We start from the raw sequence: 27,157 nt of genomic DNA, 5'->3' as shown, positions 1-27,157 counted from the left end.
AATTTCTAAAAGGTTGTATATTAGATTGAAAGATTAATAAGTGTTATAAAATATTAATTGAAGTTATTTTAGTTATAAATCTGACATTTGAGGTATTAATATATGGAATGATGACATCTCATTATAATAGTCTGGTTTATAAAGTAGAGTAAAATGAATATAATTACTTTACCAATTAGATAGCTATGCTTTATAGAGGATAATAATCTTTTTATTAAAAAATAAATTATGTATCAATAATCTTTCAAAAAAATCGAAAACATTAAATCAATAGATGACTAACAATATATCATACTATTTGAATACAATGATTTCCAAGATACTTTCATTTTATTCATAAAATCAAATTAAAAGAAATTGATTTTTTTTTCAAATATAAATATACTAAAATATCATGATATTTTTCTAATATTTATTTAAATCTATACTCTTAAATAAAACAAAGTAATTTGAAAAGGAAAAAAGTTATTATATTAAGTAAATCTTATTCTATACTAGAATGTTTATAAAACATTTTGCTTTTTAAATTTAGTTTGCTAAATATTTATCATTAATTAAACATTAATTGATTAGAGTAAAGCTTCAAATGCTGGAAATTATTTTACTAATTGATTATTATCAATTAGATTTAATTAAAAAAAAGCTTTAGATTTGAATCTATTTCGAAACAGTTACTATAGACTATGTGAAGACATTCTTAAATTAATAGAATAATACTTTAAAATAATTCTATTAATTCTATAGATGTTTGAATAAAAAAATTGTTTATTTATTTATAAGAATGAGATAATAGTAATGAATTAACTAGTATATTAAAGCATAAAGACTTTTCATTAATCTTATTAAACTATAAATATTCTACATTTTATACTTATATATGTACTGGTGTTAGTTCGAGGTAGGCCTAAAGCTCTAAATCTATATATTGTTCTAAGCCCTATACAGGTCGCTGTAACATTATTATTCTTAATACTAACTAATTCAAAAAAGCAAATCTATTCATAATTAAAAAACTTATCAGTTCACTGAATTTATAATAATTAATTATTCTTATTAAGAGATTCTTTATTGAAGCTTTTTTCCTTTAAATTTCAGAATTTTTGAGACTTTTTTAGGTTTCTTAGAATATCTTTAATTTTAATATTTTAGTAAAAAGTTAAGAAATTTTTATCTTTTAAATTTTAATTTTTTTTTAGATTTGTCTAAATCTTTTGAACTATTGTAAGATTCATAACATTCTATAAGACTTTTAAAACTTTTAAAGCTCATAAAACTTTCAAATTTCTTAATTCTCTAATTTCTTAATGTAATAGTAGTAATTTTTAAACGATTCAATCTATCTATAGCTAAGCTATACCGACTATATAATATACTTATATAGTGTTAATTATATAAAGTAGATAAGAAAATAGAAGAAAAATCTATTCTTTTTTAAATGATTTTTGAGTTTGTTGTTATAAAATCCTATTGTATTGTAAAATCTTCATAATCTTTTTGTTTTATTGCTTTATAATTCCCATAGTTCTTTACTTTTATTATCTATTTTCATTATTTGTTTTTGTTCTATTTAATTCATTTTAGTACATTAAGTCCTATAGTCAATATATCGCTATTTTATTTTAGAGATATCTTTATTTTTAGATTTTTAATACTTAGATTCTTCGAATCTTATTTATAATATAAATGATTCTAATCCTAATTCTATAATATAAGATATTCTTTTTTTTTTCTTTTTTTTTGATATTTTGATTAGATTGAGTTTTATTTGAAATCTATTATTTTCATTTTCATTTCGTTTTACCGATATTAGGTTTTTTAATAAAAGGGAATTAAGCTTTATAATAACGAAGATAAACAATTATATAATTACTTTTAATTTATATTTATTATTTTAATAATTTGAAATGAATTATATAATAAGTATAAAATAAATTATTATGTTAGTTTTAAATATAATATATATTCTATATTATTAGAGACCATCACTTTATTTTCGAATGATTAATAATATATTATATATTATGAGAGGATTATGACTAATATTAATATATTATGATTTTTGTTATATTTTAGAATTGTTTTTACATAGATGAATGATATTATATTGAGGTTTGAAGAATATTTCTTTTTATATAGAATAAAGAATATTTCTTTTTTATATAGAATAATTATAAATATTATAAAAAGATTTTAATTCTCTATATTGAAAGTTTTATTAAAAATATTTTTTGAAATGAATAAGACTTTTTTTCAAAAAATTTCTTCTTTTTCGTATATTCAAGAACTTTCTTTTTTATATATAAAATCCCCTTATAAGGCTATTAAGTACTAAAAGGTCTAGATTACTATAGAAATCTTAAGGAACTTTTTTCACTAATTCATTTAATATAGTTATTTTATATAATAATAATATTAATTATTTTGGAAATATTCAGAATAAAAATAATTTCCTTTTTTATATATGTTAATAATAATAACTATTTAATTTAAATGAATATTGATTCGACGATTATAGAAAAGAGTATAAATCGATTTTTTAATTCGAATACGATATGAACTAGAGAGTTATCTCGAAGGAATTCTCTTTGACTTTTTTCATGTGTCTTCTACAATATAATATACTAATAAAATATCTTTAATTACGATTCTTTCGAATCTTTTAGTTTTCAGATGTTAGAAATTTTCAAGAATGAAAAACCAAAGAGAAAATTAATTCTATTAAATGTAATTCATTATATGTACTATCGAATACAATTTATTATTTTGTTGAAACCTATTCAAAAAATTGTAATTTTTTGAATTTTGAGGATTTCTAATTGATTTTCGATATTTTTATATAATAATATGACTTTTTCAAGTTATAAAGAAATTAAAACTTATAAAGAGATATTAATATCATATAACTATTTTAAAGTTCTAGGATTTATTCAAACTTCGAAATAATAACAATAAAATAATAATCGATCTTTAAATAAAGATTGAAGCTTTTAAGAATAGAATTCTAAAAAGAGAGACTTTATTATGAACATTGATGTAGAATTAATACTAAACTAATCAATATTTTAATACTAAAGAACTTATATATAGTCTTAGAAAAAACGATAAAAAAACGAGGTTTTGAAAAGAAACTATCATAAAGTTTTAGAGTTAGAATATATCTTTATTACCCTCTAGACTATAAACTTAAGACGCTTTCGCTTAACAGGGACTTATTAATCAATCAGATCATTAGGATTCTCGAGATTCAATTAGAGATTCACATTCAATCTTTAATATAAAATCTATTTTATGATATTTTATTTCTAAATCTAAAGTATAAAAATATCTATTAATTCATAATCTTACAAACGTTTATGATGTTAAGAAAATCAAAATTGAAAATCAAAATCCTATTTTATAAATAAGGCAATTAAAAAAGCATTAAAGAAATCAATCTGATTAATTAGAATTTCTTAGACAGAGTATATTATATAGACTATCCGGACATTATATCTATGAGTATCAGAGTACAGATGAAGACTTATATTATATGATAAAAGTAAAAAGCTCAACTTATAGAAAGTAGAATATATTAATAATTTATATTTAAGATATAAAGGTAATTATAGATTATATAGTTAATATTATAATAGTACTTTTTTTAAAAAAAAATTAATTTATAATCATAATATAAATTATTCTGAACAATTAATTAAAATTAAAATATTCTGATTTCTAATATTGAATTAAAATGAACATTCTTGAGATTAGTAGTTAATTAATAAAGCTTTTTAAATTTGTTTTGATTTTGTTTTAAAAATATATTCAATATAAGTATTAATAAAAGCTTAATAGAATTAAAAGCAATAAGTTTTTTGAAATTAATTTAAATAAATAAATCTAACTTGTTTAAGTTTGTTAAACAAAAAGCAACAATTACATTTTCCTAATTATATAGATTTTTGATAAATTGTTAAAATACTAAATAATATTTCTATTTAATTTGATAATAGAATCTATTCTTATTATAATAATTAAGGATTTCTTCAAACTTTTATTATTTAATTGCTTTATATATTTTATTATTCTTTTCAAAAACTTAGTTTTGATTTCTATATAATTTAATAATATTGATAATATCTTAATTTAATAGTTCTAATAAGTAATAGAATAATTAAAATAATAAGTTATAAAATATTAAAAAGATCTTGAAACTAATTAAAAGTTAGAATAAATAAATATATTTATAAACCTTAAGAATTTTATGAAGGTCATTCTATTTATTATTATTCTTTCTTATTAAACAATTAATTCTTATATTCTTTATATTTATTTATACTTTATTACTTTTTTTTATAAAGAGGAGTATTTATATAAGTTTTACTAATATAATCTTTATATTTCTAAATCAATTAAATTATAAATACTTTTAATTTAATTAGAATAAAATCAAATTAATTTGTAATCTTATTGGCTTTAAGGAATTCTTGTTTCTTTTAATATAATAGATTTAATGAAATAAATATAAATAATTTAATATTAAGTTGTAAATGGAAATTTTAATTAATAAGGAATAAGAAGATATTAATAATCTTTAATATAATCTTATTTAATATGAATTTTATAAATAGGAGTTAGTTGAATTAATTATTCTAATAGAAATTCATGAAGACTCTAAAGTATTATTCTATTATAATATTAATTCTTTGTATTTGACTATTGAATTTGAAATAGAATAAGAAAGATTGTTTTAAATTGATTAATGAATATTTGAATAAATGTTTTCAAAACTTGAAAACAAATTATAAGTTTCTATTAAATATATTATATAACGTAGTTTATTAGTATATGGCCTATATCAGCATATAGCCTACTTTCACCTCAATTTATACTTTCAAATCTATATTATTTAATAATAATTGAATTAATTGATTAAGATTATTAAAAATCTAATAATTTAGGATCTATTATATTATTTTGATAGATTCTTATATTATAATCTTTTTTTTTGTATTTACTATAATATTGATTAGAAAATACTTTTTTATTAGAATTCCTTTCTTTTTAATGTTCATTATATTGAATCTAAATATCAATCTTTTATTGAAATAACATATTAAAAGTCTTTTATTTAATAAATACTCTTTTTTAATATAATTAAGTTTTTTTTATATATTAATGCTTACTTAATACTTCATTTGCTTTTTAAAGTATACAAATCTTTATAATTAAAAGTGTGTTTTTATAAGCTAATCTTTCTATATCTTTAATTAAAATTAATACAATCTTGAATATAGGTATAAGGAAGTTTGATTAATAATGAGTTACTCAAGATTTAATTAATATTAATTGAAAAAGAGCTTTTGTTAGGTTGTGAGGGGTTTAAAAGATTTATTGATTTAGATTAAAAGAGAGAAGAGTAGATATATGAATTTGAATATCTAATTTTGAAAATATAATTTCAGAATTAAATAGAATTAAATTTATTTCTCAAAATTCTGATTTTATATTCTAAAAAGTAATTAATTCCTTGTATACAATTTTAAAAGCTATAAAGAATTCAACCTTTGAAATATAATTAATATATACCTTAATAAATTCATCAATTTAATCACTATATAAATATTTTAGATTACTAAAGTAATTAATATCAAATAATTGAATTAAATAACTTGAATATAATAATAAATGTAAATATATAATATTATTCTCTTTATAACATACTTGAAAAGTTATTAATTTGTAATTTTCATATCTATTTAATATTAACATTCGATATTTACTCTTTTTTTAATTCTTAATATACTTATCGAAATGTTTTAATTATTCTAAACCTGTTTTATTATTTGTTTATTTATTAAATATAAATTTAATAGTTTATTCTATAAGAAGATTTATTTCAATATATTAATTAAAAAAATAAATTTGTTCTTAAACTATTAAAAATAAAATAATAATTTTACCCTCTCTATTTCCATATATTATTATTATAACCCATTCTTAATTACCTAATTATATTCATTTGCCTTTATTATATATATAATCCTCATTATAAAACCTATGTCATCGAAATTATAAAAATCTTTATCTAAAATATTATATTTTATTTATATATTCGCAATTAATTGAAATCACTCTTTAATAAGCTTAAAATCTTTATAAAAACTTTTTAAAAGTTATAAACACAACTAAAATATATTTTTAATTCGATTCAACACTTTACAAATCAATACACCCAAAGCTTTCCAATATTCTTTACATCCTTCAATTCAAAAATATAATTTACAATATCTTTTATATTCTTAAATTTAAATAAAAAACCTTTTGAATTTATATTAAGTATATATTTGATAATAATATTCTTTTTTTATTCTAAAAAGTTATAGGATTTATATTAATATTTTATATAAAGAATAAAATCATTAATTCTATACTATAATATTATATATAAAATATTATATATATTAGCGATCTTTTGAATACTTTATTTTTTATTTTTCTAAATAGCTTTGATAGTAAGGAGTATATAGGCTTCTTGATTATTCGAATTCATAATAGATTATTAATAAAACGCATATTAAAAGAGAAAGGTGTAAATTAAGGTGAAAGTAGACTATATGCTGATATAAACCACATGCTAATAAACTATATTAAATAATAGATTCTTTTAATAAATCGATTCATAAGCTTTTTTATAAACAATTCTACAATTAATATGAAATAATACATTTTGATTAAGTAATAAATGATTATAATAATATATTAATTTTTATATATAATGTTTATTAATTAATAATAATATAATATAATTAATAAATATATTAAGCTAAAAGTGGAACAATATTAATGAAGATTTAAGGAATTTAAGTATAGCAAAATAAGAAGCTTTTATTTAAAAATAAAGTTAATAAGCTTATATAAATGTTTTGATTTCCTTTAATATATTAAATTATTAATATATATAAAAAACAAGATCAATAGTTTAAATATAATCAGAATATTTAATTAATATATTTAAAAATACTCAATATATAATTTATATATAAAGTTTAATAGAAAAGTGAATAAAAAAGTAAAAATAATAAAAGATATTATTTATTAGCTTACAATTATATAAAACAATTTAAAGGTCTTTTTAAATATCTAATAGTAAATAACAAGTAGAAGGGTTTTAAAGTGTTATATATATAATATTAATTGATTCAAATGATTTATATACTTTATTGATAAGGTTATTAATTAGTTTGTTAATATTAGGAATGATTATACCTATTAAAATTATAATTAGATTTAAATTATTATTTATTTATTGAATAATATCTTTAAATATAATAATATCGAATACTCTTTTTAAAAGAATTGTTTACAAATAATTTTTAATTTAATTATTGTTAGGATTAATGTATACTAAATAATTCTTTATTTTATAATTCAAAGTATCAAAACGAATAGTTTCATAGATAAAACAATATATAATATAAAAGTTAAATCCAGATAAGAATTCAGTTTATTTAACTTATTATTAATTTAATTTCTTTATTAATATAAATATTCAAGGTTTTTATAATCAATAATAATCTTGAATGGTTCTTAAGCTTTATATAATTCTAGTTTTTATTTCTTTAATGATTTTATAATAATTAGAAATTCGTTATTATAAATCTTATAATTACATTTAATAGTATTATATTTTAATAAGAAATATATTATCAAGCTTAAATATTCTTTATTATTATATTATAGAAGGATATTATTTACAATCTGTTTAAAAGTGTCAATCTTTATGATTGTATAATAATAATAACTAAATATAATAAGAATCAGAATAAAGAAGAAAATGATTTTTAATATTCTAAAGATATTCTCTTAATTAAAATTTAGTTTTATATTTTTTCCTTCTTTAAAAGATAATTAAAAAGCTTTATAATCTTAGAAAAGTTATAAATAAAATATTAATTAAAATTAACAAATTTAAAAGAATATTAAAGATTCTTGAACTTAATCAATAATTCTTAATTAAATATAATATTGATATTTTTATTTATATTTTTTATATTTTTTAAAGTAATACTTAAGTTGAAGTATTTAATTCTTTTCGTTTTGAATTTATATTTACTGATATCAATTTGTAATTCGATATTGATTAATTATCAGATAATTTTATAGATACATTTTTTATAATGTGTAATATTTTTAAAGTAAATTAGAATATTATTCAAATACATTATATAAATTCTATTTAAAAGATTAAAAAGAATATAGTTAACATATTTCTAAAACAAGATTAATATATTATAAAGTTTGAAAAGTATTATTAATGATTTGAATAAATTAAAATAAATAATGAGAATAGTTTTTATTTTATAATTCTTTTACAATTTATAGTTTATTAAAAATAATAATGATATCAAGCTTAATATAGATTTTAATTTAATATAAGGTATTAAGAATTTCTTTAATTAATAATAAAAGTATTGATCCTTAATAATAATATTATTTAGTTCTTAATAGTTTTAATAAATTCGAACACTTCCTTTAAATTTAACAATTAAAAGGAATAAAACAATCAATTAAAAACAAGATTCCTAAATAAATCCCTTGTTTGAATTGTTATTAGATTATTTATAAACAATTAAAAGTTTGATCAAGAATATTAAACAATTTTTATTATATAATTTTTTATTTAATATAATTTCGATTTTATAATTTCAGGAATATTATAATGAAAGTTTCTTAATAAGAGAGGGTAGGAATTCTAAATATAGATTATAAAATTAGGGAAATAATTTATCTTGAATCTTTATTATAAAAGAAATAGATTGATTTGTTTTCTTCATAACCTTATTGATATTGCTATTAATTAAGTTATAATATAATTGAACATTATCTTTTGTTATTATATAATATAGTTTACAAACTTTATTCAATTCGTTTTAGAATATTTTTTTGATATAAATATCCTGGCTTTTATAGAATTATATAAAGCTATTACTTGTAAAGAACTTTATATTTTATATCTAGAATTGAATACTTTATAGAATATTGAATAATTTATTTTGATTTTATAATAATCTTTATGTATTCTGAAATTAATAATAATTCAAGCTAAAGTTAATTTTAAAATTAATTAATTTGAATTTATTTTAGCTTGAATATTCACTTTATTATTAATATAATAGATATAATATAGATTTAATTTGAATAAAGCTTAGAAATTAATAATATTGATTTCTTTATAAATATTTAAGATCTTAATAAATTCAAGAATTGTAAATTGATTTTTAAATAATAACAAAGTATTTTTGAAGTTTTTATTAATGATTTTCTTTATTGAGATTGATTTCGAAATAAGCTTTTATAAGAATAGTACAAGATCGATCAATATAACTTTGTTACTTTTTAATAAAATTACCTTATAATTATTAATAATATTAAAAACAATAGTTATTATAGAGTTAATAAGGTAGTAACATCTTGAGTAATATATAAATATAAATCTTAATATTATTATTGATTGATCGATAATAGGATTGTAATGTTAAAACTATAAAAAGTTAAGAATCATAGAGGTTATAATTAATAAAGTAATAATATAAAACAAATCGATCTCTTTGTAATTATTGATCTATAGGTTCAAAAGTATATGTTAAGAAAAGATATTAAAGGGTTTTTTATTAATTAAAAGTAAATAATAAATATAAAGGAAAAAGTGTATTGATATATAAAACTTAAAAATAACTTTTTTATTAATAAAACTATAATTTATAGCTCTATTATCTATAAGATTAATAAATAAAATAATTATATCAAATATAAAGAAGATTTCTATTGAGATTTTAGAAGATTTATTATTTATTAGTCTAAAATATAATTTTTTTTGAAATATAATTAATCTTTTAATTTATAAAGATAAATTTCTTATAAAGAGTTTTAATTCGTAATAGTAAATTAAGGTTTATTTTTTAATATATTTAATTAAAGAATTAAGCTTTTATTTTCCTTTGAGTAAATAGATTCTTTAATATTTTCTTTTGAATTAATTTCTTGAATAAAGTTGGAAAAGATTAAGAAGGTAAAGTGTAATAATGTAATTGAAAAACGATTAATAAATGGAAACGAATTTCAACATAAAAAGGTAAAGGTATCATAGTAGAATTTAGGATTTTAATATTAATCCATTATAAAGAAGTAATTAATATATTGTTTTTGAGTATAATAAGATAAAGAATATTAATCTTAGTAAATAATATCTAATAGAATAATTGTTAAAGATATTTGATATAAAAAGAGTTGTAATAATAATTTATTTTCTATCATAAGGTTTCGATTAATTAAAATTGAAATTAATATCTTGATTTTTATATTAATTATTAAGATGAATCTTCTTTTTCAAATCATTATAAGTATCTTATTATTAGATTGTTTATATATTAATATTAATAATAAAAAACTTATTAAAACAATTAATCAAAGTATCAATTAGTTTTTGTAAAATCTTAAGCTTGAAGTTAGCAATTTATTATTCAATAGTTTTTTGACATTTAATAATAAATTATTTAAACTTAATAATAAAGTTGTTAAATAGAATCTTCTTTATTTTATATTTATTATAATCTATAAAAATCTTATATAAAAGATTAAGAGTTTGATATTACTTATTCAATTTGCATTAAATATTTACTATAATATATTATTTAAAAGACTAAAGTTTAGAATTATATGAATTATTAATAAATATATCAAAGTATATTTAATCACTTATATAAACAGATTTAAAAAAATAAATTAATAAGAAATGTAATCTTTTAAAACTTTAATCTATACTTATAATTTGTAATTAAATAACAATTAATTATGCTATAAAACAATATATATTAATTCTAATATTTTATAATGTTTTATTTTTTATTATTAAACTTTTTAAAAACAATAAGGTATTTTTAATAGAATAGAGTTTATAGGTTATTAAGAATAACAATTTTCAATACTATAATCTTCAATTAGATATTAATAGCTTACGCTTTTATAATAATAATTTAAGCTTATAATGAATTAGTAATTAATTCAATTGATTTAAATACAACTTATATAATTATGAAATGTATATATTCGAATTGTTGAATAAATCTATAAATAAAAAGATATTAGTTTTAATAAAGTTGATAATATAATTTAAGAGAAGGAATTATAGGAATAAATACAATACAAATACTTAGTTAATTATCTTCAGGATATTTTTACAATTATAGAATAATCTTGTAACGCTTCTTAAACAATAATAACTAAGATATATAATAGATTAATAGTAAATATAAATGTCATAATTCGAATATAATATTAATAGAATTTAATTAAAATAAAGTTGTAATAGCTTTTATAAAGATAATATAAATTGTTAGAGTATAAGTAAAGACTTATATTGTATTATAAGGGTAAAAGGATTATAAAAAAGTAAAGCCTTACTTATAGAAAGTAAAGTATATTAATAGTTTATATTTAAGGTATAAAGATAATTACAGATCATATAGTTGACGCTGTAATAAGGGGATAATACTAATTTCTCACCTTATCTTGACTATTTTACTTGTATATTCTAAGAAAATATTAAGAAAGAGATAAAAATCAAGAGAATGATATTTATATCCTTTATCTAATTGACGATTTGTGTCGTCAGCCGTATATATTTAAATGTAAAAGGTTTTTATAAAATTCCACGACTTTAATTCTCGTCGTCTATATATAAACTTTTATTTCACAAGCAGCAAGAATATCAACATTCAATTACAAAATTCATTTTCAGATTTTGAATGAAAAACTTTAAATCAATCCTTTGCTCTCCAAGTCTAGTCGATATTGACTGAACGATGATACATCTTTCGAACCTATTCGGCTGATCTTCACCCTCTTCTCCTCTCGACTGTCTGTTTCCTGTTCATAAAGCTAAAACTGGTCTTCCGGTGCCGTATTCCAAATCAAAAACCGGCATTGAAGTCAACGGTGTCTGTAAGCCCAACTTGGATGGACAGACGGGGTCGTTGCTTGTCTTCAAGTCTAATGTGCATTCTTCATCTATTCCGAGTGTACAAGAACTTGTTGCAATGTTCCACAGTCCGCTATTCTGGGAAATCCAATTTGACCCTGCAAGTGTGCAGTTTGAAATGTAGTTCATCGAGTTTGCGGCGGAGAATGGTAGTTTCTTATCTGGAGACAAAATCAAATCCGAGCAAGCCGACATGGGCTGCGTGGTATATGTAGCGAATATACCGCCTCCTTGTTCCGGGTTTACCGTAGCAGACTGTCCCGTGTAAAGGTAATTCCAGGCATCATAAGATATGTCGTGTGCTCCACCTGAATGGTCGATATGGAGCAAGTTGACGGACCGTCTACCGTAAGATACCTGCACGCATATGCTAGCGCCGCAGTCAGGCCAAGTAGGCCAGTATGCAACTGTAGCAGATCGGGTGTTAATATTGTTGAGTGATGATTTGTTTCCTTGGCTATGTACATACCACGATTAGTGTTAATCATACACCCAAGAACTCCGATTGAGCTGCCAAAAAATGGATGGGGGGTTATGGCAACCGGTGTCCCTGCTGCTGGGGCTGCTGCTACAACGGAAGAGCTGGCTGGATCGCCTACTGCTAATGCAGCGCTCGCAAGTGCCAGAAGAAAGGTGAGATAATGTTCCATGGTCAGGAACCGATCAAAGAAAAGTGGTATTTTTGTAAAAGATTTAAGAAGACGACAGCAAATGCTGTATTATTGTAAGATAGAGACGTTTGTTCAAAATGAGTGACTACGAAAAGAAGGACACAAAAGAATGACTAAAACGAAACTTGCATTGCAACAAACAATGAAGAAAATTGTAAGTGTTTTATTCCAAAAGATGAGAAGGGCAGAAACGAGATACTAAATAGGTGGTGAAAGTGTACCAATAACCGAAAGATACATCTACCAAGTTTATGATCCCATAGATGGAGGCGTAGCAAGGCATTCGACGACCTTCATATCAGGTATATGTTCATTGCAGGCTTGATGTAGCCTTCATACCAGGTCTCTTTTCCTTTTAGGCCAGGTGTGGGAGGTTGCTATCCATGAAAAAATCCTGTCGTGACATCTTTTGCAATTTGAAATTTGAAACAGATGAGGATTGTCCTGAGGATTGTCTTGAGGATTGATTACTCGACCCAGCACCTCTGACAGGAGAATCAAGCAAGGCCTCTTCCCCATGCAATCCTCTGATACGATTCTTCCATAATATATTGCCCCTGAGTTCCCTTTACCGCAAAGGAAAACTTACTAACTATGGCGCAAGCTGCATAATGGTGTTTGGATTGTCTTTCGAGTGTCTATGATAGTCAATGATTATCGACATCTTTGAAGCGGTCGTCATCTAACATTTTGAAGACCCATTAAGATGTCGCTCATCTGAAATGAGCCAACAAGATGATGAAATACAGGGTGTAACGTCTTCGTTGTCTTATTGTGGTCGGGCCGTGAAGGATAAGGCTTGGCGAAGGAACGGCCGAATTAAAAGAGTACAGTCAGAGCGACCCTCCTGCCTAGAAGTTAGTGTCCTACAAGCAGTGAGATACAAACAAATAAATAAATATCGATACCGATACCGATGAATACACAGAAATACCTACCTATAAACAAGTAGCGGCTATACGCGTGCTCATGCACTAGCGCATATTAAATGCATACGATCCTCGTTTTACTATTAAACAATTTTTAGGTAGAATTTTCAGATAAGCATTTAGGGCTCGTTTGTAAGAGTTGAGGCCCCGGCTTATCGCACATCATTCTTTTTCGTAACAAAATCCCTGTAAAATTACTGTTTTCCTATATAAATTAATTATTTTTATAATTCGTCAACTATTTGAAGAATTAATTTGAAATTTTTATATATATAAAATAACCATATAAAAAATATTCGATTTAAATAGTTCTCTAAAGTTATAAAAATTGATAAAGTTATAGGTTTTTAAAGTTAAAATTTTTTAAAATTTTTAATATGTAATACTTTTTTTATTTAAAAAAAATCACTTTTTTTAAGTTTTTTAATACTTTTTAACTTTAAGAACCTATAACTTTCTCAAAAAAATAGCTAAAAATATTCTATTTGTTTTTTTGAATTATTTCAGTAATTTTCAACTCTATATATCATTTTTGTAAACTTAATATATAGATTAATTAAATTAATATATAGTTTAAAATTAAAAAATAAGAGTTTTTAGTATGTTTTCGCTTAGTGTACGATAAGCTGGCGTCTAAACTCTTATAATAATTCTAGTCAGAATCTATTAAATTTTCCGCTTTTGTCTTTTTAATTATCCTCAAAGCGCGAGAAATGAGCTCCGTCGCTTAACATGGGCTTATCAATCTATCAAATCCATAGAATTCCGAGAATTCTTATTAAATATTACTAATTTCAAAAGATAAATTTAAATAATATATATAAAACCTATTAATCATTATTTTTCAATAAAAAAATGAGATATATTTAATAGATTTATTATTAAAAATTAGTAAATTTTAATCTTTAAATATAATTTGAAGACTTTTATTTATAATATTATTTATAAAGTTGTTAATATTCTTAATCTATATAAGAAATACTTTCGGAGTCTATTTATCGTACTTTAGAGGATAGTGAATTCTATAATAGCACATTTCTATTTTAAAAAAGATAAATTTCTATATTTCGTTTTTCTATTTATTATATTAATTTTAGTATAGAATTTATAGAAATGAAACAAAGTAGAGTATATATATAATAGATGAATATATATACTTCTAAATAACGTAGTTTATTAGTATGTAAACTATATTATTATATAGACTACTTTAAAAACGTACTAAAATTAAGGTTTTTTTGATAATTAGATTTTAAAAAATTATTATTATTTTGAAAGAATAAAATGATATTAAATAATAACAAAATTTTAATATTTAAAAAATCTATTTTAAAATGTAATCTTTTTAATGAATTTAAAAAACTAACTTTTGTTATAGTTCTTGTTATAAAAAAGTTATCCTTTAATAACTATTATAATTATTTGAATTTTAAAGAAATAATTAAATTTTTATTAGAGGTTTATCTCCTTAACAATCTTACTATCTACAAGAACTAAAGTACTATATATACATAAAAAAGTTAATTTGCTAAGTCTGAAACTCAATTCAAATAATATAATTAATTTGAACCCCTATATATAATATTCTTAGTATTATAATCAAACACTATACTATTATAACATTATAACATTTTTACTTAAAATAACATTTTCTAATAAAATCCATTTGAATTATCTTATTAAAGTAAATCTCAAAAAAAAAAAGAAAAAAAAAACATATAAAATAAGCTAAAGGCTTTTTGTTAATCAATTTTTTATAATACTAGCTTTAATATTAAAATTTATATATAGTACTAACGTACTACTACTAGTTACTTATCAAAATCGCATCTAAAAAAGTCATTTCATTACTTTTATTATATATAAAATTAATAACGTTAACTGAATATTTTATTCGAATTTTAAATATTTATATTATTTCGATATTAATATTTGATAAAATTATAATTTTAATCCTCTTTAATTTTTTTAATTCGGTAATTATGTTATTTAAAAACATATTTATAAAAGTTCATAATTTTCGCTTATTTTATTAACAAATTTTAACATTTTAAAGATATTTTTTTTCTCTTGATTTCAACTTATCATTCTTTAATATAGAAAATTATTAAAAACGAATTGTGAAATTATCTATATATACTATTGATTTTATGAATTAACAATTAGAAGTATATTCTATAAGTTTTTATAAATTTTAGTATGGATTTAATAAGTAGCTAGTAGTAATATCCGATGACTATAATAAATTAAAGTTCAATTTTTTTAAATACTTTAAAGCTTATATAATTAATATAGAAGAGAAAATATTAATTATGATAGGATTTTTATTAAAAAATTGATTATACTATTTAATCCTTTCATAATATAATTATCGATTCGAATAAAAAAAACTAAGAGATGACCTATAAATATTATATAATAACATGTAATTTAATATAAAATAATTAAATTAAGATTCTCAGAAAAGTAAAAATTGTGAAAACGAAAAAGAAAAAAAAAGAAAGAAATGAAAATTATAAATAATTCAATGATAAACCGACTACGCCTGTAAGCATTCAATGAATTTGTTTTTAAACTTTTTATAATAATAAAGATTATTATATTATACTTTCTTAAAAAGCAAGGGGTGCGGGGACTCGCAGGCCCCTAGTAATACTAATATAATTAGAACATATATATTAAATTTTCATGAGATTTTATTAGTATATAAAGAAAGTATATAATTATATATAAATGAATCTTATATTTGAAATAAAGTAGTTCATATAGTAATATAGTCTATATACTAATGAACTATATTAGAGGAAATTTGAAATTTTAATATATAGATATTCTAAGTTTGCTATTATTATTTAAATAGTTAAATAAGCGAATATAGATGTCACGGGTTTAATACATAATTATATGAATATCTAAGGTATCCACCCTCTATATAATTATAACCTCTCTACCTCCTTCTTTACTCTTTATAGAATATCATATATCTTATCTAGTATCTATTTTTTATATTATAATAATATATTCTACTTTATAAAAAAGTTTTATTATAGTAAAAACAATTCAATTTTGAAAAGAAATTCTTTATTTTTGTTTTTATTTATCTAAAATAGATCCTTTTATAATTTTTATAATCTTTTATACCTTTTATACCTTTTCATTTTCACTTTTATTTTCATTCTTATTTTTATTTTCATCTACATCTTCATTTTATCCTTTTTACCTATTATAACTAATACATTAGATGCTTTGAATACTAGTTTATTATTATTTGTTTTATTTAAAATAATTCAAACTAAAATTAATAATACTTTTAATTAATAACAATAGATTACAAAAAAGCTATCTAGTCTTTAGACTTATAAACTTTACAGCCCCCTTTTTTTATTAATATTAATATAAAATTAATAAGATTATCTTAATTATTTGTATAATATTATTAATTATATATTTAATTTATTCTTCATTACTCAACAAATACTTAAACAAGATTTGATTATAAAACATTTTTTTAAGATTATTATGAACAATTAACTAAGTATTTAATTTCAATTAATTTAATTATTATAATCTCAAATTGTATAAAACCTATCAGATGCTTCTACTTAGAATAAAACTAATTGATAATAAACTTTAAAGAACTTTAAGTTTCTTTAAAAAAAGTAAATAGAATTGATATTTTAATAAAAGGAATATACTATTTAAAAACAAGGCTTATAAATCTACTAGATAATCAATCTAATTATTTTCGATATAGATAAAAAGAAATTTTTATATTTAACCTTTTTTATTAATAATTATATATATCAAAAAAGATTAATTAATATAAATAATATTATTAATAAAACCTCAATTTATATTACTAACAACTTCTTTTTTAACAAGCTTAATAGACTTTACATCTTAGTTGATATGATATATAAAGTCTTGATTTAATTTAATAAATTCAAGATAATTAATAAGATATTTTTTTCAACTTTTTATATTTAATTAGAATACCTCGATACAGTATATTATAAATAATTATACAAAATAATTACAATAATAAAGATAAAAATCTTTTATAATCTTTAATAATTATTTATATAAGATTCTAATCCTTGTTCTCTTATTAATATGAATGATTGGAAATAAAAGTTTGAAGTTTGAAATTAGAATTTATAATAAAATGAATACCTTTTAGAATCAAAAACAAATTTGAGTTTTATACAATATTATATATCTTCAATTAGTATATCGTTTATTATATTAATATTATTTAACCTTATAGATCTTAATATTTTTAAAATACAAGATTAACAATAAGAAAAGGAATATTGATTTAATCTCTATTATTATTATAAGAAATTTAATTACTTAGTATAAAACTATAATATTAAGAAATAAATAGATACATAATAAATAGCTAAAAAAGATCTAGGATTTACAAATCCCCAAGGAGGTTTTAATAATTATAGATTATATCGAGGTACTCCTATTAATTGAGACAATTAATATTCTAATCAATATCAAGGTGGATTTTACAATCAAAATAATTCGTAAGAATATAATTTTTAAGGTAATTATAATAACAATAATAATACTTATATTATATTCTATTCTAAGTAATAATTGAATATATTTTAGGGATTTATTAAAATTAAATCTTTAATACCTTCAAAAAGTATATTTAATACTTTATTCTATAATATATTAATATCTTTAATCAATAATTATATAAGAAAAGTTTAACCTTTATATTAAGTCGCTTATGGAAATCATTAAGGAATATTAAATAAATAAGATGAGTTGTTATTAGTAAAGAGTCTTTGTAGCTTAATATTATAAATAGTAAATCTTTATTTATTAAAATTATTATATTCTTAGTATATAATTTTTTTTTAATATAATTAATTTGATTAATAATGAATACTTCGAAAAAGTGTTTATAGATTAGTCTTTTATTATTAATTGTAAAATATATACTTAAATTCTATTCTATTAAAGAAAACTTTACTTGATAAATAGTAAAGTTGTAAATATCATTACTAAATATTTTATTATAAATATAACTATAGAATTATATTATAAAACCTAACTATTTTTTGTTATCAAATTATCTCCTAATATATTGGTTATTTTCAACTTATTATAACTTTAATACTATGACCTACATACAGATTAATTAAATATAACTCTTTTCTTTATATTATTTTATTACATTATATAATATTACTTTTGAAATACATTATATATTATTTAAACATTAATGATTTATTTATTATAACTAGTTATAAATTTATTAATAATTTGAAAACAATTTTAAATAAAAAGAGTTTTGAATATATTACTATTGATTAAGAAATTTCTTGAGGAGGCTTATTGATTATCATATATAAAAGATTGATTCGAGAAGGATAAAGAATATAAATCTATTATTAATAAAAACAAATTAAATATTAAAATAATATTTATATCAAATATAAACCATTATTATATAAAAACTTATAACAAAGATCCTTATATACAAGCTCAAATAATAAACAATCTCCCAAATATATATATAATTTCAATAAAAAAAAATGACTGATTAATATAAATAATAAATCAATCCAAAATATAATCATCTATTATTACTTTCAATATTAATATTAGAAGTATAATCACCTTCATTAAACTCAAACATAAAGAATATTTGTTAATTATAGGCCTTAAGTTTTGTTTCTTTTTATCGATAGGATAATATTTGTATAATAAGAATTACTTAAAACAAATTTAATTAGATAGTAAAATATCAAACTATAAATAATAAAGAACCTTTTAATATAATTGCTTTATTATAAACAATTTATTTTAATAAAAAAGAATATAAAAATATTTATTTAATAAAAAGAATCTGACTAAAATTCTATTTCAATTATTATTATATTTATATAATTTCATTTATAATTATTATAAATCAACTTATTTATACAGGGTTTTAAAGGCAAATGTTTTTAAGTTTCTAACTAGAAAACCTGAACTCAATAATATAAAAATTCGATAAAAGCTTTCTCTTTAATTACAAAATAAATTACCTATATTCCTTCTACATTATATAAACACTCTTCCACTACATTGAATATAGGATTATAAGATTGAGCTAATACCTAGAAAAAAGCTACTATACTTTAAGAGCTATTTATTATCATTATTAAAGCTCGAAGTTATATATAAATAGATTAATAATAACTTTAATAAAAGCTTTATTTAGGAATCAAGATTATATAATATTATATCCTTACTTTTAGTTATTAAGTTAAATGACAATATATATATATATCAAGATTATTAAGAATTAAATAATATTATAATAAAGAATTATTATTCATTCTCTATTATGCACAAAATTCTAAATACTTTTTACAATATTACAATATATACAAAACTAAATATTATTATCATTTTCAATAAACTTTATATTATAAAAGGTAATAAATGGAAAACAGCTTTTGTTACTTATTTCAATCTTTTCAAATTATTTATTATACCCTTTAGCTTTTATAATATACTAATATCCTTCCAACATTATATCAACCGTACTCTGTTCAACAAACTAAATAAATATTATATAGTACATTTAAATAATATTCTTATATACTCAATGAATAAATTAAAGTATAAAAAGTATATTCAAATTATAATATAAAAATTAGCAAATATTAAACTATAGATTGATATAAATAAGGATAAATTTAAAACTATTTCTATTTGTTATTTGAAATTAATAATTATTATTAAAAATATATAAATAAACTCTAAAAAAGTTATTATAATTATATCCTAAAAACAGCTACTTTCAATAAAAGATCTATAATACTTTTTAGAGTTTGTTAATTTCTATTAATAATTTATAAAGAACTTTTCAAAGATTTGTTAGTCTTTTTATAATTTATTATAAAAAGATATTGGTTAGTTTTGGAATATACTGTATAGGGATATATTTACTATATTTAAGGATATATTTATAATAATATCAATTTTTGTATATTTTGATTATAATAAGCGGACGATTTTGGAAACAGATGCTTCAAATTGGGTATTAGGAGTACTTTTTTAATACAATTTTAATAGTTTTTTATAATTAGTAGCTTAATTTTTAATAAAATATCTTATAATAGAATATAATTATGAGATTTATGATAAAAAGTTTCTTATAATCATCAAGTCTATAGAGGAATAATAATTAGAATTTTAAGATTTGTAATAAGAATTTAAAATTCTTATTAATTATAAAAATCTAAAATATTTTATTATAATAAAGGCTTTGAATTAATAATAAGTCTGTTGATTTAAGTTCCTTTTTTATTATAATTTTTGTATAATCTATTGATCAGAATTTAAGACTATTTGATTAAATGTTTTAAATTAAAAGAGAGAGAATAGATTAAACTTTATAATTAGAGATAATAAACATTTAAAGAATAGAAAGTGTATAGTTTTATTAGTAGATAAATTCGATATCAATCTTTATAATGAATTAAAAGTTAGTATTTATTTAATATTAACAAATTTTATAGCACCTATATGTTACGGGAGCTGCCTCTAGGGTCATGTGGAAGTGTCTAGAGATCTCTCGAGATGGTTTAGACTAGACTTCAAATAGGAATTCAATAAGGTTGTAATTAGTTACTATTCTCGTAATTATAATAATAAAACTAATAATTGTTCTTGAGTACAAAGCTTTATATATAAAGAAACCCTATTCCTTATATAGATCTTCATTCTCTGCAGAACCATGAGGCTCTGTTCTGCTTGGATCCTTTGGATCTTATGGATCTAGACATTTATTCTTCGATCCCCTAGATCTTCTAGGTCCATCACGTGACCGTTTGGCCATGTGACACGGTATGTTGGATACCGTCGTAACACTATAGAAAATAAACTAATTGATAAACTAATTAATGATATTTATAGAAGATTAGATCTAACTTATTAACTTATTATAATAATCAAGAATTAATATATACACAAATAATTAATAAAATTCAGAAAAATACTTCGAATTATTATACAAAATTACTATATAGTAAATAATAGAATATATTATTAAGAAAAATTATAAATTTTATTAGATAATAAATCAAAAGTATAAATCATTTATAAAATACATTTGTTTAATCTAATTGAGTATTTAGATTGAATTAAAACAATTGATTTTATTTCTTATATATATTAGTAGCTATAAATATATAATCTTTATATATGTATAAAGTCATTAAGATTAATCTTATTTAGATTTCTATATTTATTATTAATCCTCTTTCAAGTCGGATCTAATATATCAATAGATTATATTATATCACTTTTAGATTGTATATATTACAATTCTATATATAAATATATTCTAGTTATTGTTTATCAATTAATTAAAATAAAACATTTTATAGGAATTAGAATATTTATAATAAAAAAATTTATTAATATTTTTATTAATTGTATTTATACTTTATATAATTTATTAAATAACATTATTTTTAATTATAATATATAATTCATATTCAATTTTTAATCTCAATTAATTAAATAATTAGTTATAATTATTTAGTATTCTTCAATATTTCATTTATAAATAAATAAATAAATAAAATAAATAAATTTTATTCTTAAATAATATTTATAAGTCTTTATGAATTTTCATTAGAATAATTAAATATAATAATTATTTTTTGTTAAATTTGTATTAAATAATATAATTTCGGAGATTATTAACTACTTATTATTCTTTATTAATTATAGGTTTAATTTATATATTAGTATAAAGCTTAATAAACCTTATTCATTAAATATAACTATAATATAAAAACAAAAGTTTTTCAAGAATAATAAAATAACGAATAAAATAGAAAGAATTTTATTATAATTATAAGCTTTCATTAAGTAAGTAATTATAATATATAAAGAAAACGTAAACTAATATTATATTAACTTATTATATTATTATATAGGCTAAAAGGTGTTTATAAATATTAAGAATACAAAAACCTTTTGAAAAGTAAAGAAATTAAATAATCGATGAATAAGGTTATATAAAATTATAAAAGTTTATTTTTATTTCTATTTTATTCAATTATTAAATAACATTCGAATATTTTTTGTTTTTTATTATTCGTTATTTATTCTTGTAATTAATAGAATATATTTCTTAATGTAGATTATAATTAATGAATCAGAATTAATTATTATTAAAAATAGAATTTTTGAAAGGGGAAATAACGAGAGTGAGTTAGTATAGAAATAGATTTTTAAAGGAGTTATAGATAATTATAATAAAGATGGTTATTATTATTTAATTAAATGAAAGTATTATGCTTTTATTTAATAATTGATAGTAGATTTGAAAAAAAAAAGAAAAACTATTAGTAGAGTATTATTATATATATTCTGAAAAGCCTAGCTCAATAAGATGAATATTGAATCACCCTGAAGTTAAGGTAATCTTGTTATTTATATTAGAATATTTAGAGAAAGTATAAGGAGCTCAAAGATCAATTTGCAAAAGAAAAGTCAGATTAATGTAAAGTATTTAAGCTACTAATTTAATGAATTCGATTATCTATTTAATTTATATATAATAATAAGTTATATAATGGATTTAGTTTATTTAGAACAAATAAGCTTTTAAAAAGGAGTACTATTACGAGTTCAATATATAGTTATATAGATGCCTAAAATATCTACTCTTTATATAATCGGAATTTCTTCACCTCCTTCTTTACTTTTTATAAAATATCATACATCTTACTGTTACGGGAGCTGCCTCTAGGGTCACGTGGAAGTGTCTAGAGATCTCTCGAGGTGGTTTAGACTAGACTTCAAGTAGGAATTCAATAAGGTTGGTAACTGGTTGCAATTCTCGTAACTATAGTAATGAAACTAATAATTGTTCTTGAGCACGAAGCTCTACATTGTAATGAAACCCATTCCCTTATATAGACCTTCTTGCTCAGTGTGATCAGTACGGCTCAGTACTGGTTTGTTTGTACTTTCATGGCTCAGTGTCTATCCCGCTGAGGCAGACTGAGCCAACCACGTGACTTAGTGCCCCAGTCCCGTGCCTATGTTGCGTCGTTCGTAACACTTACCTAGTATCTATCTCTTGTACTGTGATAATAGAATCAGTTCTTTTTAATTGAAATCAAATCTAAAAATTTTAACTTAAAGAAAGATAACTTTAAGCTTTAAGCTTTAAGCTTTAAGTTATTTAGATTTAAAGTATCGAATTATTTCTATTAAAGCTTTAGATTATAAAGTTTTTAACAATTTATAGATTCTAGAATTTTTTAATTAATTAAAAACAATAGTTACTTTTTCTGGTTATTATTTTCAATCTATTTTTATATAAATAATTGAATTATTTTATATATTATTTAATTCATTTTTTGAAAACCAAATGCTTAATTCTAGTGTTGGGCAGACTTGGTAAGGTGTGTATACACAATATGTATGGTTAAAAGGGTTGTTTATTTCTGTCTACCCTCTTTGTATGAAGAGGGAATTGCTATATCTATATACGTGTACTACCCCTACTTACGCACTTCGTGCGTATGTGGGGTAAAGCGTGACATGTAATGTCACGTTGTTGGTCACGTGTTCCGACATCTAGTGAATATATTAAATATACTAATAGTAGAATTATTCAATGAAATCTGTAATTTGATATTCGAATATAAATCCGGAATTTATTAAAATGAACGAATTATTCAATGAAATCTAATCCGATCTGTACATTCAAACTAGCTCTCAAGTACTCCACAGCGGATCATATATATAGCTGAAATTCACCATGGATTTCACCTTTAGCTTGAAAAATTTAGTATTTATTGACTGACTAGTGTCTATTGAAAACAATTGCACTCCAGCGATCAAAATATTTCGGGTCATTCGTTGAAGAACGACATACTGGACCCCAACCCTTTTGCTGAGGTAACCTTATTGCATGTTGCGGCAATTGCTATTTGAAATGAACCCCAGCAAAGCAAATAAGTGTGTTATCCAAACCACTGAATTAGCGAGCGTAGTTTCTATATCAGTCAAGCTGGATATTCGCTTTGTGTTCTTGATCAGCATTCTAGTTTCTGAATAAAATGTCCTCTCATCACCAAGGAACTACCGTATGATCGATTGGTACCCTTCTAAGGATAAGAAATTGAAGCTTCGCACAATTACAACCTACACAATAGTGAAGCTGCCCGAGTTGTGATTTATCCTTAGATCTAGTCATGCTATCTACAGTGAAGTGTGCAATTGAATCTCAGTATTATGCCGCAGCGAGGTAGGGCTACACTCCAAGTCATTATATGCAAAACCGTATGCTTTCGTACGTATGATTTATAGCATTGGTTTAAGATCTTCTGTAACTGTAAAAGGTGCATCTGTCTTGCTCTTGACCTCTTCCACTGTCACCCCATCTGCAATCTCAATCAAGGTGAGTCCCTTTGTGAAGTCGACATCAAATACTCCCTAAATATTTGTTAGCACTCTTTCTTCTTTGCCATCCATCGCCATTCGCCAAGTGATCACTTCATTATCGGCGTGGACAACGGGCCACTCACCAATTCAGTAATAATCCTCGAGACGCAAGCTTTTCCTGTTAGAGGAAACTCGCACTGTTTAACAATCTTTGCATTTCCCTTCTTATCACAGTGCTCCATTGTTACAACAACCTTCGTCATTGAAGGGTTGCTAACTAAATCCATGGCCCCTCCAAAGCCCTTAATCTTCCCGGGTAGCATCCAATTCGCAAGATCACCATTCCCGCTTACTTGCATAGCCCCCAATATGGTCAAGTCTACTCTTCCTGATCGAATCATACCGAAGCTCTCTTCACTACCAAAAACTGAAGCACCGGGGTTCAGCGTCACGGTCTCTTTGCCAGCATTGATGAGATCCGCATCCTCAAACCCCTTTTGAGGATAAGGACCTAACCCTAAGATACCATTCTCTGATTGTAGTTGTACTTCGACTTCTGGACCAACAAAAGATGGCGCAAGCATAGGCATCCCTATGCCGAGATTGGCATACATACCATTTTTGAATTCTTTGGCGGCGCGCCTAACGATTCTCTCTCTCTTGGCAGCGGTATCACCACTACCAAGTGCACTCTTTGCCGCTGGATCATTTGGATCTTTTGCAAAGGTGAATTTTTCGATGTCTTTGGACGTTGTAGATTGGATAACTCTCTTGACATATATTCCCGGGAGATGGACAGCTTCCGGTGGGATGTCTCCTGGCTCTACAATGCTCTCTGCCTCCACGATTGTCATCTTCGCGTTCCTTCCCATTGCACCATTGAAATTGTTGGCTGCTAACCGGAATTGACAATTTCCAAGCTTATCCGCTTTCCAGGCCTTCACGAAAGCGTAGTCACCTCGAATACTTTCTTCCAGAAGATATGGTTTGCCGTGAAAGACTTTTACATCTTTTGGATAGGAAAGCTCCTTTGGTGTACCATCGAGATTGTTACGAAGTGGAAGCTCGCCGGTCTGTACAACGGTTCCGAATGCAGCAGGGGTGTAGAAAGCAGGTATACCTTTACCACCCGAAGCACATCTTTCGGCCAACGTTCCTTGTGGTGTCAATTCCAACTCGACTTCACCAGTCAGGTACATCTTCTCAAAAGTTTTATTCTCCCCGATATAACTTGCAATCATTTTTTTGATCTGCTTCGTCTTCAACAATTTTCCAAGACCTGATTCATCGGTACCAGCATTATTTGAAACTGCAGTAAGACCTTTGAGCTCTGGTCTTTTGACGACTTCATCAATGAGGGTATCTGGAACACCACAGAGGCCGAAGCCTCCGCATAAAACCGTACTGTCCGGCTTCATATCTTTGAGAGCCTCGGAGGCTGAAGGAAATACTTTGTTTATTTCATTGCGGCGGGTGGTCGATGCAAATGTGCGAGCGAGTAATATTGATTGCTAGAACCTCAATTAGCAAAAGATATGCATGGATCAGATTATGCCGGCGGACTACCTTTCTGCTAGTCCTAACATAAGCTCTCGCTGTTCTTAAATACAAATGGTTCGACATATTTGTGATATGGGGACTCAATGAACTGAAGAACTAGATAGTTGCACCGCCTGTATATTTACCCAAGGGATATCTCTACTGTGTCAATGGCAGTAATTTAAAGCAAAATAAAGTACGGCAGCACAAGCAACAACAAAATCATTTCAATGATTCAATTCACCAAGCTGTTTTGTGAGAAACAACACGGGATTCAATTCTCCTGATTTATTATGATTGATGATGCGGAGTGTTCATTCAAAAATCTGGGGTAAGAACATAACCCTATGTAAACCGAAAGGAGGGGCCGTTGGAGCGGAATGGATTTATCGGAATTATTCCGAAATTCGTCAAGTCAAAGGTGAAGTACAGTAAAACTGGACTATATCGGACTGGGATGTACCGGAATCTTTTCTCATTTGATTACTTTTTATATCAGTTAGTAATATTGGATTTCTAAACAAAACTGAAATATTGAATACTTTTTTTCGATTTTGATATAAATTTTAATA

At 22.0% G+C, this 27,157-nt stretch overlaps 2 protein-coding genes across 2 annotated transcripts; both read right to left on the bottom strand.

The window, feature by feature from the left end:
* Positions 1-11,792: 11,792 nt before the first annotated feature.
* EAF01_001400 (uncharacterized protein) lies at positions 11,793-12,875 on the bottom strand. The gene is made up of 2 exons (XM_038909650.1): positions 12,489-12,875; positions 11,793-12,426 (listed from the first exon to the last, which is right to left on the bottom strand). The coding sequence occupies exons 1-2, from the start codon at positions 12,667-12,669 to the stop codon at positions 11,912-11,914; spliced, it is 696 nt and encodes a 231-aa protein (XP_038774462.1). The 5' UTR covers positions 12,670-12,875; the 3' UTR covers positions 11,793-11,911.
* Positions 12,876-24,965: 12,090 nt separating this feature from the next.
* On the bottom strand, positions 24,966-26,669 carry EAF01_001399 (uncharacterized protein; the record flags this gene model as incomplete). Its single annotated transcript, XM_038909649.1, has 3 exons — positions 24,966-25,097; positions 25,190-26,557; positions 26,613-26,669. 3 exons carry the CDS (start codon positions 26,667-26,669, stop codon positions 24,966-24,968), a joined length of 1,557 nt encoding a protein of 518 aa, XP_038774461.1.
* Positions 26,670-27,157: the final 488 nt, after the last annotated feature.

Source organism: Botrytis porri, assembly GCF_014898465.1.
Source record: "Botrytis porri strain MUCL 3234 chromosome Unknown BPOR_002, whole genome shotgun sequence".
Taxonomy (NCBI): Eukaryota; Fungi; Ascomycota; class Leotiomycetes; order Helotiales; family Sclerotiniaceae; genus Botrytis; species Botrytis porri.
Note: the sequence above shows the minus strand (reverse complement) of the source record. Positions and strands in the feature narration are given on the sequence as shown.